Raw genomic sequence first — 22,083 nt, forward strand, 5'->3', positions numbered from 1 at the left:
CCGCTCAACGTGGGGGCGGGACATCGGAGAACGCAGTCGCCACAGAGGCTAGCAGCCAAAGAGGAGCTTGATTGGCAGTTTGAAAACGGCCGTTCAGGTCCGGAGCCGTGGTGGGAGGGCTAAATAGTGGGGTTTGATCTGGTGCGGTCGCGAGTTGATGATGTCACGGCTTTTCGCGGGAGAAGTTCGAAAGTGGGTTTTGTGCAACGAGCAAGTTAAAAGAGCTGTTTCCACTCGGGAGTTTCTGGGGAGTGAGGGTAGACAGGCTGGAGTTTTGAGCTCGAGGTGCTGTCACTGATTTTGATGCGACGGGCGAAGGAGTTTGCTCCGCCAGACGGGGTTCGGTAAGGAAGCTGTGTGGAGACAAGGTTGGTTCACGGCTTGCCCCAGCAACCTGTAAATAATTAGTGCTTCGACTTTACCACCTTCCCCCAACTCCTGCTGGGCAGTTCCGGTATCCGTGTGAGAACCCGGGATGGTTTTGCTGTTTATTTTTAGGACTGACATTGTCATCTGGTTACACAAGATAGTGATAATTAGAACGTTGGCAAATGAAATGTGAGCATCTTTTGGTTGTCTGGACTGGACCATTTCTTAAAAGGCTATTGGGCTCGTGATTCTTAAATTTTTAAATCTGTGAACCACTTAGGGATTCGAAAGATCCTGCTTGTTCCAAAAGAAAAGGACCAAAAACATCTCATCGTACTTAGCAAGAACAGGTCATATTTTAGTGATAACACCGAATTTTATACATAAAGCTAAAAAACCACAATAATGTGTGTGTGAAGATATGTGTGTATTTCTGTACTAAATTATCACAAAACACTAATCTCTCCCCCTTTTTTTGAAGTGTAATCCTTTAATCTACCGCTTAACAAGAGTTTTGACCGTCTCAATACCTTTTACATTGCAAATCCCTCAAGTAATATTTCTAATTTAGGAAAACAATGGGGGAATTTATTTTGCAGTGGGTAAACAGCATATAAGTAATCCTGAAGAAGTAAATACTGGATTTCTAACCTGTAAATTGTGATGGTAATAACTTTTCAGGATTATGAAACTGATAAATATTGTATGTAAAGAATCCAGTCCCATTCTTGCCTGCTATAGTAGGTTTTGCATAGTCACATAATGTAGTTTTTGTGAATGGGAATACCAGAATTTAGACTACTTAGTTTTGAATTCTGAATCTGCCATTTATTTACTTCATGATCTTAGGCAAATTACATACTTATGTACCTCACTTCTGTTTTTGTAAAATGAATATAAAAAATAGTATCTGTACTATAAGGTGTAAACATTTAAAGCATTTAACAGTGTTCTAGCATATAATTTACACTGAATAAATAATAACTTATTAAAGGGATCTAATGTTAACTGCTACATGCCAAGCATTTTGTTGACACTGTGTAGTCTTATCTACATATATAGTATGTCTAACCCACTCAGTGGCTAGAAGCAAGTTGCTGTTCAAGCAGCAGTCAACGATGTGTTTCTCTGGACCTCTGTTATCTTCTTGGCATTCACTAGGCACCTATCAATCCTGTTAGCTGGAGGGGAGGGATTAGGATATGGAGTTATATTTCTGAAAGGCAGTGCCTCTGTAGGTCTGGCCCTGTGCTGTGAACTATATCATGGGACAAGTATTCATATCTCATTTGTGTACCGTTTGCCCTGCCCTTTCTCCATTTGGCAGCCAGAGCAATCTTTGTAAAACCCAAGTCAGATTATGTTAACTTATTCTTGAAATTCTGCCTTGGCCTCCTACTGTCTTTTTAAAAAGTCCGAACAACTTAGCATAAAATAGAATGCCCTTCGCATCCTGTTATTGCTCACTTTTTCAGACTTATCTCTCACAACTCACTATCTTACACTTGATTATAAACTAGAGTTCCTCGATTATGCCTTCCACAGCTTTTTTGTACATGTTATTCTTATTTGGAAATACTCTCCTTGGAATTTTTCCTTGGTTAATGATTATTTCGGTTTACAGTATATGCATTATGTCTTTCAGGAAACCTTGTTTGATGCCCTAGACTGAGTTGGGTGCCCCTCCAGTGCTCTTCCTTCCATATTTTTTGTAATTAATGTTTATTACCCTGCTATACTGAAATTCCTTGAGACTAGGAGTAGTATTTTGTTCATTTTAGTATCTTGGCCTAGCGCTATGTACACACAGTACATAGCACACAGTAAGTACTAAATATATGTGATTTATAAATAACATGTAGATGGCCTATTTTTGTACATTTTATGCATATAAAGGATGAATTTAATCCAGAATTGCACATTATTGCTTTATTGAATACCTGTAGGTTTCAAACTTGAGTGTGTATCACTGTCACCTGCAGTGCTTTTTAAATTACAGGTACTGGACCCCAATGCCAGCCTTTATGATTTAATAGGTCAAGACTCAAGAATTTGAATTTCTAACTAGCTCCCAGGTGTTGCTAATGCTATTGGCCCAGGGATCTAAGGCAGTGGTTAAAAATAATAATACTTTTCTTTGGCATCTCTGTTTACTTCAGTTCATTGTCAGTGATTTTAGATTTCCAGATTTGCCCACAATAAGTTTTATCCAATAGCATGGGATAAACATAGTACTCATTGCAATTATATTGAAAAAGTTTTTCCTTGGAGAGTGTATTATAATGTATATTTGGTTTTAGATACTGTGTTACATTGACTTTGAAAATGTAAAAGGAAAAAATTGAAATGCAAGGGGGCCATCTTGTGGTGATCGTAGCAATTCAGAGAATTTTAAAATTGAAGCTCTTAGAGAAACCAAGCTTCTGGGGAGGGGAGAATCCATTTTCTGATATATATTATGGCACCTGGAAAAATGTCTGCAGCCTACTCATCTGTGGATTGTTTTTTTTTCTTTTGGCTTACCCTAGAAGCTTGTGGAATCTTAGTTCCCTGACCAGTGATTGATGCCAGCCCTTTGCAGTGAAAGCACAGAGTGCAAACCACTGGACTGCCAGGGAATTCCCTACATGTGTGTTTCCCTTGGTGATTACATAGTCTCAACACTTAAACACCTCTCTCTGGTCAAGAGTTTGTGGGGAAAAATTGTAGTTGATACTTATTCTGTTCATCAGGGTTGAATATTTGTCATTTTTCATTTTAGGTGCTATAAATAGTTGAATGACTACTGATTATTTTCTGCACCTGACTCTAATTTCAGAAGAAATAATGGAAAGCCAAGAATTTATTGTAAGTCTTATTTGTTTTCACTGTTTCCTTTTTCGTTCCTTCCTTTCATGTTTCACAAATGATTTGCCAAATTTAGCTAAAAAACCTAAAATAAATTTTTTAAAAACCCCAAACCTGGGACTTTCCTGGTGATCCAATGGCTAAGACTCCTTGCTCCCAAAGCAAGGAGTCCAGGTTCGATCCCTAGTCAGGGAAACAGATCCCACGTGTTGCAGTTAAAAGTTCACATGCCACAGTGAGGATAGAAGATCCCCCATGCTGCAACTAAGACCTAGTGCAACCAAAGAAAAACAAAAACCCAAACCTAAAATAGGACACTCTGTTAAATTTGAATTTCAGATAAACAGTGAGTAATTTTTTAGTATGAGTATGCATCTCTTAAATATTGCCCTGTATTCTGTCTGTCAACCCTAGAGTTCACATTGGTCATGTCTGACTCTTGGCGACCCCATGGACTGTAGCCTACCAGGCTCCTCTGTCCATGGGATTTTCCAGGCAATAGTGCTGGAGTAGATTGCCATTTCCTTCTCCAGTCACATTGGTTATGCAAAGTTCTTTGGAACAAATTGTTTGGAAGCTTGGAACCAGGGCATAATTTCTTTCTCTTGAAAGACTGGCACGTCTATTCTATCTAGATTAATGGTTCTTAACCTGTTTGGTGTCAGGACCCTTTTATACTCTCACCTCTCCTTTCTCCCCTCCATTGCCTTTAATGACCAGGTTTCTTTATTCCTTTTCTTTTAAATTGATGTTTCATTGTTATGATATCTGTGCTTTTATTTTAATAAATAAAAGATCCTTGTGATGTCTTACATATTTTTTGTTTAAAGGAAGGGTATAAAAATACATATATAACATTTAATACGTATAAGTAGAAACCATTTCTTTCCTTTATACTTTTGGAAATAAGGTACTATATACTCATCAAAAGATGAAGAAGTCAAAAGTATGGCAAGATGGAATTCTGAAGATCACTCACTTAGGAAACAAAGTAAGTGCAAAACAGTGTACTAAGGAGTCTAAAAGTTGGGTTCTTTTGATTGAATATTAAGAAAAGTCTGTAGATAAAACCTTAGATATGTCCATAAGCTGATATGATGTGAAAACAGAAGTTGTCAAATTATTCCTATATCACAGTGATTAATTTGTGGATTATAAAAGTCAGTTAATACTATTTAATTTCCTTTGATTTTTAAAAACAGATTTTATATGAAACTTTTTAGGAATTTTGGCACTTTTTTTTCATTGCAGTAGTAAGAGTTTAACTATACCAAAAAAACTACTATAAAGTATATTTATACCACAATAATGCTCACAGTGTAATGCTACCTATAGAGTTGACATTTTAGAAAAGCTGCCAAATTTCTGAAATTATGTGTAGGATTCTTTTCTTCTGTTTTTGGATTTTCTTCATTATTTTCTGATATCAAGTTTTGAGAGAACTATTTACTAGGATAAATCTTTGACCCTACTAGATATAGTGATCCTTCTATGGGTTTCTTTTCCCACCCTGATTATCATTATCTTCATCTGTCAAATTTAAATGTTCTACTCTTATCCGTTCTCATGACCTTATTTAATACCCTTGTCTCCTCATTCATCATATCACCTCTTCTTCATTTGACTTCTGTGACACCACACTCCCCTAATGTTGCTTACTGTCCACTTCTAAGTATTTTCTGCTGGCTAATTGTCTTCCCATGATTAAAATTTTTACTCAGGACTCAGGCCTTCATGCTTTTGTACAGATATATAAAGATACATAAATTATCTCTTTCTCTATGGAGGAAAGGGAGATTTATTGGAAGGAACTGTGTAATGTGATTGTGGAGGCTGACAAGTTCCAACATTTGTAGTTGGCAAGCTGGAGACCCATGAGAACTAATAATGTGGTTTTAGTGTTTATGCCAACAGGCCTGACACCCAAGAACAGCCATTATTTCAGTTTGAGTTATAAGTTAGGAAAAAAATGATGTCTCAGTTCAGAGACAGGCAAGAGTTTTCTCTTGGCCTTTTTGTTCTATATAGGCCTTCCACTGAAGGGATGAGGGACAGCAATCTACTGTAGTCATTTATTTTATTGAGGTATATTTCTGACATGTCATTATTTTAGTTTCAAGCGTTCAATTTAATGATTTGATATGTGTATACATTGCAGAATGATCACAGTAAGTCTGTTTCCCATCCATCACCATCCATAGTTAGAAAAATTCTTTTTCTTTTCCTTGTGATGAGGACTTTTAAGATTTACTCTCAGCAAATAAACAATTGTTTTTTAGTTGCTGAGTTGTGTCTCTTTGTGATCCCATGGACTATAGCCTTCCAGGCTCCCCTGTCTATGGAATTTTCCAGGCAAGAATACTGTGTGGGTTGCCATTTCCTTTTCCAGGGCATCTTCTCTACCCAGGGTTTGAATCTACATCTGTTGTATATTTTGGACTTCCCAGGTGGCTCAGTGGCAAAGAATCCACCTGCCAATGCCGGAGATGTGGGTTCTATTGTTTCTCTTAATATTATCAAATTTAAAAGAAGAACTTTATTACAGATGAGTTGATAACATATTGGACACGTTGGCAAGATTGTATCCTGAATGAAGCCAGCAGTTAAAGATCTCCATATTCCCTTCTTTAATACATATCTATCACTCTGAAATTATCAGTAAAAGAAACTTTTTAGAAGTCTTTTTAGAAAGACTACTTGTAAGAAAACAAACCTCTTAAGGAGGTACCAGGCACATTTAAAACATGCAGTGAATAGTAACTATTGTTATAGATTTTGTCTTCAAGGGACTTTTATCTAATTTTTATCTAAGAGCCTAATAATTAAAATACGTACAGAGATATGCTTAAGATTTTATGAGATTATAAATGAGAGATGTTAAAATTTGACTCTGGTTCAAAGAAATCTTTCTGGATGAAGAGTATTCTTTTGAGTATTTGTTTCATTTTGTAAACAAAGTTGATAGGTTTGAGGGAAGGAAGCAGAGGATGGTGTCATGGCTGTAACAATGTGGAGGTGTAGCACAGTGTGAAACACTCCTGGGAACTAGAAACAATTGACTGTGGCTGGAATAAGGGTCCATGTTGGAAAACTGTAGAAGATACAGCTAAAGACGTGGGCAGGAGGCGTATTATAAAGGACTTTGTGTGCTCAGTCTGAGGTGCCAGTGAAGATTAGGAGCAGAAGAATGACATAACTGTGTTTCTATTTTTAGAAAGATCCCTTTGGCAGCTATGTCTAATATACCTTTTAAGTGATGTAGGATGAAAGATTGGATTTAGAAAGACTTATAATAAAGAGGTTGTAGAATAATATAGACAAAACATAATGGGGCTCTGACCATGCAGGCATTAGCATTGACAATGGAGAGAAATGGTAATAGAGAGAAATTGTGAAAATACAGAATCTGAAGGTCGTGGATATGAAGGAGAGGAGAATCCAGAGTGACTTTTAGGTTTCTGTATTATGCTTATGGTACTGAGTAAGATAGGATCTCTGAAAAAGAAAAGCACGTTTAGAGGGAACAATGAAGATTTTGAGTTTCATTTTGAAACTGTTTCATCGATTAGGCTGAAGCCTTTGACTGTATGGATCATAACAAACTGGAAAGCTCTTAAAGAGATGGGAATACAGACCGTCTTACCTGTCTCCTGAGAAACCTGTTTGCGGGTCAAGAAGCAACAGTTAGAACCCAGTATGGGACAACTGATTGATTCAAGATTGAGGAAGGAGTACGACAGGGCTGTCTGCTGTCACCCTGTTTATTTAATCTACATGCTGAGCACATCATGAGAACTGCCGGGCTGGATGAGTTACAAGCTGGAATTAAGACAGGTGGGAGAAACAGCAACAGCCTCAGATATGTGGATGATACTGTTCTAATGGCAGAAAGCGAAGAGGAACTAAAGAGCCTCTTGATGAGGGTGAAGGAGGAGAGTGAAAGACTTGGCTTAAAACTATTAAAAAAGCTAAAATCATGGCATCCGACCTCATTACTGCATGGCAAATAGAAGGGGAAAAAGTGGAAATAGTGACAGATTTTCTCTTCTTGGGCTTCAAAATCACTGCAGATGGTGACTGCAGCCATGAAATCAGAAGATGATTGCTTTTTGGCAGGAAAGCTATGACAAACCTAGACAACGTGGAAAGGCAGAGACATTACTCTGCTGACAAAAGTCCTTATAGTCAAGGCTGTGGTCTTCCCAGTGGCCACATAAAATTGTACGGTTGTGAGAGCTGGACTGTAAAGAAGACAGAGCACCAAAGAATTGATGCTTTCAAACTGTGGTGCTGGAGAAGACTCCTGAAAGTACCCTGGAGAGCAAGGAGGTCAAATCAGTTAGGGAAATCAACCCTGAATACTCGTTGGAAGGGCTTATGCTAAAGCTCTAGTATTTTGGTTGCCTGATGCAAACAGTTGACTCATTGGAAAAGTCCCTGATGCTGGGAAGATTGAAAGCAGAAGAAGAGGGCGTCAGAGGATGAGATGGCTGGATGGCATCACTGATGCAATGGACATGAACTTGGCAAACTTCGAGAGATGGTGAGGGACAGGGAGGCCTGGCTTGGTGCAGTCCATGGGTTCGCAAAGAGTCACACATGACTGAGCGACTGAACAGTGAGCAGCATGGCTAGAGAGCTAGAGAGACACAGGAGAAAGCCAGAAAATGATCATCACCTTAGTTTCCTTTTTCTCCCATATCCTGCATATTCAGTAAGTTTTACTTTTTATGCCTCAAACAATTGTCTTATCCCATTGCTGAGGACTTATTTCAACTTCTAATCATCTCCTTGATCCTTCATATCACACCATTACAATAAGCTCTTTACTGATACTGTTTCCTGATTTGCCTCCTGTAACTTATTCCAATTCTGTTTTCTCCCCAGTTTCATTCTAAGATTCTCCTGGTAGGGATTAATTTCTTGAATTTATGAGTATGCCTTTGCTCTCTTATACACACTGAATGGATGATTAGTAAACATTTGAGATAGATGTACTTTCTAATCCAAATTTACAAAGTGGGTAATCCTTTAAGACATGATTTATTTATATAACAACTTTTTATGTGCTTTGAAGATATTTAAGAAAAGTAGAATTATGTTGTGTCCTTTTTTTTTAAACATTGTTAATATTTGTTTTGTTTTAATATAGGCAATTTTATATGATGACAAAGGAGGATGTTTGGAGAGTTTATTTCTTAAGTGCCCTGAGGTATTTTAATATATCTTATATTTAAACTATTGTTAAAAAATCTTTACTTCCTTTGTGAATATTGTTAAATAGTATAGTAATGGCATTAATGTTAGTAATTATAGATAGTATTTATTGAACATTTATTATTAGCTAGACTCTGTTAAAGGCTTTTAGATATTATTTAATCTTTATATAGCCCTGTGATTTTTATAGACTAAGAGTATAGTACTGAAAGATTAAATAATTTACCCGTGTTTATAGAGTTAAAGTGGTAAGGCTAGGATTTGAGCTAAAAAAGTTATTCTAACTCTATTATGTGGTTTTGATAAGCAGAGAACTACAGTGGGATATATTTTGTGAAATTGTTCTTATTTAAAATATTTTCTCAAATATTCATGTTTTTTCTCTGGAGGAGGAAAAGGGAACCAAAAGCATATTTTAGTATAAAGAATAAGGACAGTAGAAGTTATTTGTTCTGGATTTATTTCCCACTTTCACATTCTTCCTAGCTAACCTAACCTCTCTGTGTTCGCCCTATCTGCTATAAAATGAGGACCATGGATGTATTCTACTTGATTGGTCAGAAAATTAGAAATAGCTTAGGTAAAGTGCCTCGCTGTTTCGTACAGTGATTCTCAAAGTGCTAAAATGTATATTGTTATTATCATTGTGTTGATTTTGGCCATGGTACTTAATCTGTTTTAAAATTTTATGACAAAAATGGTGGTGGAATTCTAATATTGATCAAAAGAGGGTCTAGGAGGAGCATTATTTTAGTAGATCCTTAACTGATGGTAACAATGGTTATTGTTATTTCATTTAAAGTTATTTCATGAGTAAAGATTGAGTACCTTATCTATGATAATACACAGATTTTCCATATTACCAGCTAGGTTGATGATCTTTTTATGTTGCAGTCTGAAATGGTAATCGTACTGTATTCTGTTTATTAAAGTGATTAGAAATGCTATTTTGATTAGAAATGCTATTAGGAATATAATTGTTTAAGTAATAGCTTATAATAATTTGTGATCATTTTATATATCTAATTCAATTAATTTATAAAGATATATATATAACTGATTAATAGCTCTAATTTAAGAATTATATTTAATTCTATGAATTCTAAGTGAAATCCTTGAGATGAAGCAGTTTTCTTGTTTGTCTTTGTATCCCCAGCATGTAGCAAAAGTGCTCATATAATCCTTAATATGTATTGCTGAATAAACAAATTAGTGAATTTATTTTGTTGTATTACTTTTTTGTGTGCTTGTTGATAGTTAACTAGTGCATAGAATAAATAATTTAGTTATTGATTCATTTAGCAACTATTTATTGAATATCCATTGTGTCTTTGCCTGTGCTGGAAGCTTATTGCAACACGTATATAATCAAATAATTAGACATATATGATTTTGATGTTTATTCTTTAAAATTTAGGTTAAACCTGGAGATGATTTAGAAAGTGATCGGTACTTAATCACAGTTGAGGAGGTTAAAGTTGCTGGAAGCACAGCTGTCAAGCAGGATGTCATTCAAGAAGCACCAGCATTAAATTCAAAGAGGTTTATGTCTTCTGGCCGATCCCTTGGGTGTCAGCCTGCTGGTTTAAAAAGGAAGTTTACTGTAAGTTTCTCTGTTGAAAATAATAAATCAATATATGTTTATAAAAACATTTCAAGAAGTAGTGAATTGTAAAGCTGTTGTACTGTATGATTAAAACAGTACTTCATAGTATAGGCTATGGTAGAAAAGACTTGCCTGGTGGCTCAAACAGTAAAGCGTTTGCCTACAATGCGGGAGACCCAGGTTCGATCCCTGGGTTGGGAAGATCCTCTGGAGAAGGAAATAGCAACCAACCCCAGTACTCTTGCCTGAAAAATCTCATGGATGGAGGAGTGTGGTAGGCTACAGTCCATGAGGTCACAAAGAGTCGGACAGGACTGAGCGACTTCACTTTCACTTTCACTATGGTAGAAAGGAAGTAAACTCTAATCTTAATAGAAATGAGTGTTTGCATTTTAGCATAGCAAAATTTATATCTTATTTTTTATGCTGGGTCTTAGTTGTGGCATGTGGGATCTAGTTCCCAGACCAGGGATCAAACCCAGGCCCCCTGCATTGGTAGTGCAGAGTCTTAGCCACTGGACCACCAGGGAAGTTTCCAAAATTTATATTTTAATTGTTACTTTATCTTGTAAAACATGCACATTCTTTTTTCTTTTTTAGCCAGTTGATTTTACATTTTCTTTATTGTCTATAGAATAGCTAATAATTGTTTAATATTTTTAGGGTTTTCAAGGACCACGTCAAGTGCCAAAGAAAACGGTTATTATAGAAAATAGTGAACCAGCTGCTTCACTTGAGTCTGAGAAACCTGGTCCTGTTTTTCTTTCTCCATTGTACAGCACACCTCCTTTGTTTTCTACAATTGGCAAGAAAGATACAAGTAATTTGCCAACAGACTCTGAGAACATTGTCACTTACAAGAACAGAGAGCAAAATGGCATACCTTTTTCTTCAGTTATCTCTACTCCATCCTTCAAGATTAACCCAGAAGTGCTATGTGAAGAAAATTATGTTTGCTCTCCTGTCAGTTCTGTAAATAAGCATTCAGATTCTTTACTGACTGATGATGAGTCCATGAAAAGAAATAGTGTGGCGTCTCACGGTTTAGGAGTTTCACAAAACATTAGAAGCAAAGCCCAGATATTAGCTCTTTTGAAGTCCACATCTACAAGTATGTCTAAGGAGCTAAATTCTGAGATTATAGGCCATTTCCCTCAGATACAGCCACAAGGAAGTTTAGAAATTCCTGCTGAACCAAATTGCTTAATTGAACAGGAACAGTATGCTGAAGTGAAGAGCACAGAAAGTTTGCACAACCAGCATCAATCAGAAAACGCCATGAGAAATAAAAGCCGGTGGGCCATGTATTTATCCTCACAGAGTTCTCCTGGACATTCTTCTACAGTAGATGGAAAAGATACAGAAGAGAAACCCAAGACCCAAGAAGGTAATTTAAACTTGAAAGACCTTTCGATGCAAAAAAGGATCCAGATCTTTGAAACATGTGCTGAAAAGGGAAAAAGGTATAATGAAGATAAGCCAATAGATGATAATGATCAATCCTGGGATCAAGAAGGAAAACTAGAAATTCCTTCATTCTATGAAAACAGTAGCTTACCAATTAATTGTAGCATTGTAGTAAATGATGGCTTATTGTTAGATTCTGACTTTCAAAAAAATAATAAAAGATCTGTTGATCAAAATGACCAGATAGGCAAAAAAGGATCAATTCTTCTTAGAGAAAAAGCACAGGAGACAAATATAAATGGAACACCAGAAAAGTATGAACATCTACAAATTGAATCTTCACTAAGTAACAATTCTGGGATCTCTGATGATATATTTTCTAAAAGTAGCACTAATGATGAAAGCCTTAGTAGTATTCATGAACCCATGAGTGATATATCACAGCCACTTGTGGAAGTCACATTTAATCTAAACAATTTCGAAACCAGTGACACTGAAGAGGAAGCACAGGAAAGCAGCAAAATTTCCCAGGATTCAGAGGATTGGGTAAAGGCACCTTTGGTTAATAGCAGCAATTCAAGATGTGAGAATATAAGTTGTAAAGAAGATGGCAGTGAACATCTGCCTCTCTTAACATCTATTGGGGGCAAACTTTCAGAGACATTGCCCGTGAAAGAGATTCTGCCTTCACAGTTTTGTGATAAAACTTGTGTAGATTATGACACAGAAACTTGGAAAGCTGGAAACACTGGGAAAGAAATAAAGGAGGTGTGTAGTGACACATTAAGCAATTTTGACTCATCTTTAGAGTGGACTGATGATAGATATGTAGAAAATGATGAAGGTGCTAATAAATCCATTAGTGCTTCCTTCCCAAGTAAATCTGAAAGTATGAACACACATTTACATATTCCTCATTTTTTAAACATAGCCACTGATCAGAAACCTGAAAACAACCTATTTTCAGAACAGGCTCAGACTCGGGCTTTTATTATGGGAAGTGACTTAGACAAAAATACCAATCAGGTTTTACCATTAACCTCTAGCAGTGGTAACAGTATCCAGCTATTAAATGCCAAACAGATTCACTCTAAAGAATGTATTGCACCTGATAAATCACAGACCCAAGCTTCCAATTCTTTGTGTTACCCTTTGGGAAAAACACATATTTCCAAAGACACAGAATCACATATTCCTGAATCTGAAGAGGTGGGAAGGAGTCAAAGTTTATCCCAGGACCATATTGATGTAGAAACTTCTGGAGAAAGCAAACAATACTGGAATAATCTTAGAAATTCTTCAGAAATTTCTGGATTAGTAAATAGCATTTCTCTCTTAAAATCATTGACTGAACACAGTACGGCTTTGGAAGGCTTGGAAGCATTGAAAAATACCTCCTTTAAACAACAAGGAACTCTGCAGACCTATGAGCCAGATAGCAATCCTGAAGGTTAGAATGGCAGGTCTCATCCTTGTTTTATTTGTTTACAGCTGTGTAATATTTTACTGTGGGGTTGAACCATCATTTGTGCAACAGTCTCCAGTATTTTGTTATTGGAAGTAATGTGACAGTGAGTAAGCTTTTATATCTGTGTAACTCTCTGGGTTTTTGCATGTTATTGCAGGTGTGTCTCCAGAGCAGATTCCTAGCAGTAGGTTTGTTGAGTAAGTGTGTGTCTGTTAGATACTTCAGAATTCTCTCAAAGGAATCATAACATTTCTCACTCCCACTAATAATGTAAGAGAGTGCCAGTTTCAGCATAGCATTGCCAGTAGAGTGTGTTGCCAAGCTTTTGAATTTTTACCAATCTAATAGATGAGAAATGAGAGTATATTTTAAATTTGTATTTCTATTACTACAAGTGAAATTGAGCTTTTCATATACTTAAACATCATTTGTCTTTTTTCTCGAACTGTCTGTTCTACCTTTTTATCCAGTCTTTTCATGGTTGTTGGTCTTTTTATTCTCTTTTACTTGGAAGAATTCTTTAAAGATTAGAAATATCAGCCCTTTATCTATGATATATGTTGCAAATATTTTCTTTCAGTATGTTATTGATTGGCCTTTTGACTTGGCTTGTGGTATTTGCCAACAGCATATTTTTTAAAGAAAAATAATGTAGGACATAATTAATATTATGTACATATGAACACTGAACAATGTACTTTATAATATTCAAAAGTAAAATTGAACTCTTATTTGACTATCTCAAGGAATCCCTGAGAAAAATAGAAATAAATTATACCTAGAAAATGTTTTTTTAATGTAGTTAAACCTGATGGTTATTATTATAGTTTATTTTCTAAAAAATTAAAAATGAAAAACTATTGAAAAATAAATGTGGGTAGATGAAATATCAGATAAGGATATAAATTTCTAATATAAGATTTAGGAATTACAAATTTTAGTTTTGGGAAATTTTTTCTTCTCATCAAGTTAGAGAAGAGGATTATAGTTAATTCTCATTATTTGTGTGATATATATTCTGTAAAGTTACCAAACACTAAATTAGTGAACAGTAGGCCATTGCTTTTAGGAGAAATGAAGGTTAGGAGAAATGCAGGGTTAGTTTCCTTCAAACCTCTGGTCAGAACATTTCATCAGCTAATTAGTATAAAACCTTGGTTTTTTATTTATTTTTTTTATTGAAGGATAATTGCTTTACAGAATTTTGTTGTTTTCTATCAGACCTCAACATGAATCAACCATCCCATCTCCCTCCCCATCCCACCTCTCTAGGTTGATACAGAGCCCCTGTTTGAGTTTCATGAGACATACAGCAAATCCCCATTGACTATCTATTTTACATACAGTAATGTAAGCTTCCACGTTACTCTTTCCTACATCTCACCCTCTCCTCCACTCTCCCCAGGTCCATAAGTCTGATCTCTGTGTCTCTTTCTCCATTGCTGCCCTGTAAATTCTTCAGAACCATTTTTCTAGATTCCATATATGTGCGTTAGAATACGATATTTATCTTTCTCTTTCTGACTCACTTCACTCTGTGTAAGAGGTTCTAAGTTCATCCACCTCATGAGAACTGACTCAGACTCGTTCCTTTTTTATGGCTGAGTATTATTCCATTGTGTGTATGTACCACAACTTCTTTATCCATTCATCTGTCAGTGGGCATCTAGGTTGCTTCCCTGTTCCAGCTATTATAAATAGTGCTTCAGTGGACAATGGGATGCATGTGTCTTTTTCAACCCTGGTTTCCTCAGGGTATATGCCTAGGAATGGGATTGCTGGGTCATATGGTGGTAAAACCTTGTTTTATGTGTGTTTCCATTTAAAGAGGCCTTACTTAACATATACTGGTGATTGATTAACACTGAAGTTATGACCACCAGCACTCTAGCTCATGCCTGAATAAAACTTATCACTTGTTTTCTACATGAGGGACACCATAGCCTTCTTGCACTTAGGAACACTAGGCAGCACTACACTTAGGAAACATTTAAAATAGCAAAGTCACCAATAAAAAGCCCTCAACTATGAAAAATGTACTAAACAGATCACAAAAGGGGCCCTTGGAGAAGGAGCGCTGAAATTAGCAGGCGGAGTGTCTCCTTCTACCTCAGCTGGGAATGTGCACATCAAGAAACTCATTTTTTCATAGTTGTGCATGTCTGCAAATGACCTCAGAAACATAGCTTTGATTGGGGGGTTACAAATAAATTTTAGTGAGTGGGATCTGTGAATAATGAGGATCGACTATTTTCTGACATAGATGTTTCTCTAAAAAAATGACTAAGTTGGTTTTCTTGAGACAGTTTGAAGAGATGAAATTTCTTATTAGAATTTAACAAATGACTTCATGGATTTTAATTCAGAATTAGAGAAGAATCCGTTTTACCACCATTTTAGGATGTGTGAAAATGTTAAAAACATAAAACACATTTTCTCCAATATGTTAAAGTTTTTGTGAGATAATGGGATACATTTTAGAAATGTTAATTTAGAATTTTTTTCTTGAGTGAAGGCAGTGAAGGAAAAAATAATTTTCATCCAGTACCTTTAAAAAATTCTTTTTATAAATAAGCTCAAGTTCTAAAATTTTTGTTCATTTAAATATAGTCTGAATGTTTACAGAAAAATAATGAAACCAAAAATAATAATTGGTAAAAAATGAAGTTTACACTGGATAGCTATGTTTGTTTCATTTTATCAGAATTAATCACTTAAAAATTATAGTCTTATTGGTGACTTTATAAGAAACTGAGATTATTGAATTTCTTTTAAGGGAAAAAAAAAAATCCCACTTTAAACAGATAACTAATAAGATATTTTGACTTGGCCACCCTGTCCTCCTTTGCATTCTGCAGCCTTACCAGCTTTTCTGTCTCAGAGTCTTAACACTTCTTTTGCCTTTTTCCTGAACATCTTTATTCCTGAATAGCCGGTCTTCTTATCCTCAGGTTTCAGCATTTCTTCCCATGAGAGATCTCTCCAGATCATCCAGCTAAAACCACTCTATCATATTGCCCTGTGTTATGAAATCCTTTTGTATCACAAGCTGAATTTATTTACCTTCCGTGTCCCTCTGTTTTCAAGGGGACTTGTTTTGTTCACTGCTATTTCCACAGTGTCTGGCATACTGTAATTTCAAAATAATGGTTACATTCCCTGTTTCACTCAGTTTTAGAAATAAGTTTTAAAAAATTTTAGAGCACTACTACATGTCTGACGAATAAGATCATTGGATTTTGTCCATTATAGCTGGGAAACCATTGACTACAATAGTTTCACAAGCTATACCAAAGTCTCCTCATCTGAACCAGGATCCTCATCAGGTACATTTTTTTTTTCTGTCAGTATATTTATTATTTTCATATAGAATGCTCTAGAATTTGTAATGATATTATAGAAATACCGAGGGATTGAAGGCCTCTTGGTTCACCACCTCCCCTGTATCTCAGTGATTTTATGCATCACTTGGCCAAAGGAAATACCTAGCAGTTCCATTTACTTAGTTAGTAGTATTAAAAACTTACCATGCCCAATTAACTTGGCAGGCATTTTGGTTTTTCTTTCCAGTTTTATGGAGATATAATTAACAGTATAACATTGTATTAGTTTAAGATATATAATGACTTGATGTAGGATATGCATATATGATTGTGAAATGATTACAATAAGCATTTTATTTTTAAACATTTACTAATGGAATGCATGTACTTGTTCGACACTGTCCAGTTTCTCAAACCTTGGAATAGATTCAGTTTCTAGGTCCACACTGATTTTTGCATGGTAATTGATTTTTATCATAGCAGTTTCTTAAAACCCAGCTTCACAAAGATAAGATGTCACTGACAGAAATGACAGGAGATTTGATGTTGAAACTGAGCTACCTTGAATTAGTAGTTTGTTCAGTTTCTGACAGATGTCTAATGACATGGTGTTTCCCTCAAATTTAAATCATCTTGTGGAGCCCCCATTGAGTACACTGAGGCACCCCAAAGTACCTTGTTACACCAGTTTGGGAACCATGGAAATAATGTAAAAAATAATAATACTAATTAGGGTTGAATTGAAATTCTAGAATAAATTATCTAAATTAGTGTTTCCCAGTGAAGATGCTTTTAGCACGATTGAAGAAACATTTCTTTTATTGTTTCATTTACCCCTAGTTTGTATCATATTTTATTTTTCATGTTACTGTTTTTTAAAAAATTATATCAATTTTTTCCTCATTTTTTAAATACAGAAAAAGGTAAAAAAATAAAACTTACCAAACCACCTGAATGGTAAAGAACCTTCGTGCCAGTGTAAGAGATATAACAGATATGGGTTTGATCCCTGGTTCAGGAAGATCCCCTGGAGGAGGAAATGGCAAACCACTCCAGTATTCTTGCCTGGAGAATCCCGTGGACAGAGGAGCCTGGCAGGCTACAGTCTGTAGGGTCTCAAGAGTCAGACATGACTGAGCGACAGCATGTATATCACCTGGAGATAATTACTGTTAACAGTTCCAGCTTTTTTTGGCGTATTAAAAAATGTGGTTAGATTAATGGGTACAAATAGTTTTATGTCCTTTCTAAATAGTTCTATATCCTTTCTGCTTAATATCGTATTTTATTTTCTCACATTATTAAAACTCTTAAATGTACCTTTTAAAGGTTACTTATCATTCCATCCTGTGGATATCCTATGCTTTGGACAAGCCGTTCCCTATTTTGGACATTTAGATGATTTCTAGCATTTTGCTTTTGCAAATAAAACTTTAGTAGATAATTTTGCATGTAAATGATTATTTACATTTTAAAGTGTTTCCTTACATTCAATTCTCAGAAGTGGAACTGATAATTTGAAAGGCCAAGAACAACTTTCTTAGATGTTGATATAAGTCAGATTGAAATATTTTAATGTTTTACAATATGAATATTTGTTTCACTTTATATTTATCAGTACTAAGATCTTTTAAAATTCTTCCTAAGTGAAATAGTATTTAATCAACACCTTTTATTTCTTTGATTACTAGCAATGGTGTCCTTTATTTTTTCTAACTTACTATTACCTTTTGGCTTATATTAATGTTCTATTCCTAAGATGATAAAAGAAAATGAAGCTGAACCAAGTGAATCACTTCAGTCTTTGCAGGTGAGTTAACTTTAAAAATGTAATCAGATACTGTATCTGTATATTTAGGTATGGCATGTAATTATATGTTTGTGTTTTATATTGCCAGTTTTCAAATTTATTTGTAATTAGTTACCCTTTTCTACTCATTTAGATGAACCTACTGGCTTGTATAAGTGCCCTGTGTAGCCAATAGGATTTGGTTAAATAACAAATCTTTTATCATAAAGCTAATTTTGCAAACTTGCAAGCATTACCTAATGCAAGAATTGCCATTGACAGTTACAGCTGCATCTGCAGGCTGTGTTGCCTAAAACAGCACAAAACAAAACAAAATTCACTGTGGGGACTCAATCATTTTTCACTCTTAAGTTAGTATTACAGGATCAAATGTACAACATAACAGTAGCTTCCTAATTTAACTTACAAATGATCACATTCTTATTTTTTTTTCACTTAAAAAAATACGGTTTAAACTTTTTCTGTGATAATTATCACAAAGTATAAATTTCAAATAAACGCTGTCACTGTTTTTCCCTTCAGGATGAGTTGCCATTTAAAGTAAATGTCATATGTTTTTAAAGCAAAATATTTTATAATCTCACAGTAATGAGATAATGAGTATAATCTTTTGCAAAATAAAAGTAATTTAAATCTCTTTAGTATTAATATTGAAGTACATTTTTGTTTTTATAATAGCTTTCTTGCTACAACTCTGAAACAAACTCTTCATATATAGTAGTGAAGTGAAGTGAAGTCACTCAGTCGTGTCCGACTTTTTGTGACCCCATGGATTGTAGGCTACTAGGCTCCTCCCTCCATGGGATTCTCCAGGCAAGAGTACTGGGGTGGGTTGCCATTTCCTTCTCCAGGGGATCTTCCCGATCCAGGGATCAAACCCCGGTCTCCCACATTGCAGGCAGACACTTTAACCTCTGAGCCACCAAAATTTAAAGTTAGAGTGCTCTTTGAGGATATACTTAATGCCACTTTCACTTTAGTTCTGTAAGTGTAATTAGTCACACATAGCAAAGGAGCTAGAAGCTATTATGCTATGCTAATTAATTTTTTAAATTCACTAGTATTAAAAATGCTAGTTCTAAAATATGAGTTGAATGTTTCTAAGAGCTACCTGATTGGCAGTTGTGCTTATAGAGTTATAAAAGGAAAGTGACCATTGTGTGAAGAAATAACAGTTTACCTCTTTTAGTGACAATTTTTTTCTTCATAATTATTAAACATAAAATTACTCCTAGAGTTGAGTTCATTTGTTAAGTCTCAAAGTCTCTAAGTCTGTAGTTCACCTGAGAAATTATGGCTATTTTAGTTACTTGAACTAAAAATGACTAGTTGCTGTGGTCTATATTTTGTGTTTTATTTTTATTTTTATTTTTTTTATATTTTGTGTTTTAGAGTTGCTAGAAAATGATTCATTTTTTAAATAAAGTGTTACGCTTTTTATGATTTTCCTCTTTTAATTTCACATTAATTTTTGAATTGAATAATCTGCATTAACATAAATTTTAGTATGAGATTTATAACATACTGTTTTAGAAGATAATTAAAGTTTAGAATTAAAATTTTCTAATATGCTGAGGTTTTACATTAACTAGTATAGTCCTTTCTTTGCTAGAGCACTCCTTTGCCAGGGATAGTTTGTGTGTATGTTTAGAGAGATGCGAGATGGAGATGACGTGTACTTTAAGTTTGGGAACATTTTCCCACCAAACTCATAAACCACCTATAAAGTTATTTTAGCTAACACACCAGTTGATATTTTATCCTAGTTCTTTCCCTTGGGCACTGAAGAAAAGACTGCTTTTCTAGCTGTTATTCCTGAACAAGTGGAGAGAGAAGCCTGTAAAGACCCCAAGGTAAAATTTGTGAATTGATTTTTTTACTCACTATGTTTTCCTGCTGTTTTTTACACAACTTTAGAGTTTTCATAGACAGGTTAGTGATCAAAATGAATTAACCTGATTTTAAGAACAAGAAAAACTAATGACTGCTACCCCTTTTTTGCTCTTGAGCCCTCCCTCTGTCACTGACTAATGCATTATGTATACATAGGATACCTTAGGGATTGGACACAATGATATATATAAAGTACCGTTAATGAGTGTTCAGTGCAGAACAAAGTGAAGATGTCCATAGCTTTTCATTTACTATAGTTTACTTCACCACTTTTACTTCAGGCTAAATGGGTAGAAGTATATATAACGAAAGCTCTAAGTAGTACTACCCACTCCACAGCAAAAATTGATAGAGATAACAGGATATATATGGGTGGGTTTTGTAAATAATGATTCTGTTCTTAAAACTCAACATACCTCTGGAAAAGACAGGCATAGCGGCAAACAAAGCAAGGCATCTGTTTGCTTATAGAGAATTTGTATTCCCCATCAAACAATGTAGAAATATACAGTCTTTAAAGGTTTAGACTTTTTTTATTGATATGTGTTATATTTTAAAATTCAGAGTGTTTTTCAACAAAACTCCTGTTCCAGAGGCATTTTAGTTCCTTTAAAATGTGTGGTTTAAAATCTCCATTTTTAAGTAAGAATGTTCAGATTATATATTATTGTCACTTTGTTAATTTATCAGTTAGAAATAAATTCATTCTTTACATCCTTTCCTTCAGTTTTACACACTATTTTTCCATCTTCTGGGTAGACTTTGTCACCTTGTGTAGAGTAAAAATCCTAGAACCCTCAAGAGGGCAGCAAAGAAAGCCATTTGCAGTCTGAAAGCAGACCAGGTCTCGAGTGGGTGAGAGCACCCCTCGGAAGTACATGTCCATGTCCGTCTTGGTATTCTTAGACCTCGTTTGTCCTCAGAGCTACAGGAACCAATTATCTGGGAGGCTAAGAGCCCAGCATCTCCCTTGCTAATAGCCTGATAGTTTACAAAACCTTTAAACAAAGGAAATGCTTCCTCTGTTCCTTCTCTTTCTTCCCTTCCTGCATTCCAAGCATGGCGTTAAATGCACACAATACCTAGAAGCGCAAGAGTTTCTGCCCTCAAGGAGCTTGCAGTTCAGTTAGTATACAGAAAAGAAGAAACTTCATTGTAGCGTAATAGGATGGCTATGGGGGCTTCCCCAGTGGCTCAGCGGCAAGGAACCCTCCTGCAGTGCAGGTGCCGCAGGAGACACGGGTTCAAACCCTGGGTCAGGAGGGTCCCCTGGAGGAGGGCCTGGCAGCCCAGTCCAGTATTCTGGCCTGGAGAATCTCATGGACAGAGGAGCCTGGTGAGCCACAGTCCACAGTCGTAAAGAGCTGGACGCGACTGAAGCAGCTTAGCATGCACTCACGCACACGATGTCTGTAATGCAAAGCTGTGGGGAGTTTCCTGGTGGTTCAGTAGTTACGACTCTGTGCTTTCACTGTCTAGGGCCTGGGTTTGATCCTAAGTTGGGGAACTAAGATCCCATGAGCTGTGTGTCACGGCCAAAAAAAAAAAAAAGTAATACTTAATAGAAAACTGAATTATGCATTGTTTTTTTGTATATATGCATTTAAATATGTTTCTCACTACTCGTTTTAACAATTTACTGTAGCCTGTTGAGTTTCAAGGGCACCAAGTGAAAGGATCCGCTTCTAGTGCTGTGATGGTCAGAGGACACAGCTCACAGGTTGAATGCAGTCAGTTTTTGGATAGCACTGTGTATGAAAGCTGCACAACAAACACTTGTTTTTTGACACCAGAGTTGCCTAGCACTTGTATGCAGATTGACTTCTTGCAGGTAAAATTATTGTTATAGTCGCACCTTGCCAAATCATTTTCTTTATGTCAATACTAAATTTTGCAAAGAAAGCATATTTACATCCTCGTACAGCTGTAAGTTAAAAAAACAGCTTAGTAAATTCACATGAAGCATCATAAATCAAACTAAGTAAGACAAAACTGTTTGAAAGATTTACTGCCTTTTTTAGGATCAGGAACTTGATTATTTTTCACTTCAGAGAATATTAGGAATTCATGACAAGAGCAAATAGGCAGATTGTATATAGAAAATATATTTTATAACAGCTACTAGATTTGTTTTCCTTCTAAT

At 35.6% G+C, this 22,083-nt stretch overlaps 1 protein-coding gene and 1 non-coding gene across 2 annotated transcripts in view; one reads left to right on the top strand and one right to left on the bottom strand.

Moving 5' to 3' along the window:
• The first annotated feature begins 140 nt into the window (after positions 1–140).
• The window catches only part of ZGRF1 (zinc finger GRF-type containing 1), a 53,479-nt gene continuing 31,536 nt past the window's right edge, over positions 141–22,083 (top strand). The window contains exons 1-10 of the mRNA XM_040237444.1: positions 141–368; positions 3,131–3,216; positions 4,127–4,207; positions 8,369–8,428; positions 9,851–10,036; positions 10,703–12,896; positions 16,167–16,240; positions 17,997–18,047; positions 19,814–19,900; positions 21,586–21,771. Coding sequence (XP_040093378.1) covers positions 3,148–3,216; positions 4,127–4,207; positions 8,369–8,428; positions 9,851–10,036; positions 10,703–12,896; positions 16,167–16,240; positions 17,997–18,047; positions 19,814–19,900; positions 21,586–21,771 — 2,988 coding nt within the window. The 5' untranslated portion in view covers positions 141–368; positions 3,131–3,147. The remainder of the gene's footprint in view (positions 369–3,130; positions 3,217–4,126; positions 4,208–8,368; positions 8,429–9,850; positions 10,037–10,702; positions 12,897–16,166; positions 16,241–17,996; positions 18,048–19,813; positions 19,901–21,585; positions 21,772–22,083) is intronic.
• Positions 10,497–10,569, bottom strand: TRNAG-ACC. The gene has a single exon. It is a non-coding gene; the product is annotated as a tRNA-Gly (tRNA).

Source organism: Oryx dammah, unplaced genomic scaffold (genome assembly GCF_014754425.2).
Source record: "Oryx dammah isolate SB20612 unplaced genomic scaffold, SCBI_Odam_1.1 HiC_scaffold_3, whole genome shotgun sequence".
NCBI lineage: Eukaryota > Metazoa > Chordata > Mammalia > Artiodactyla > Bovidae > Oryx > Oryx dammah.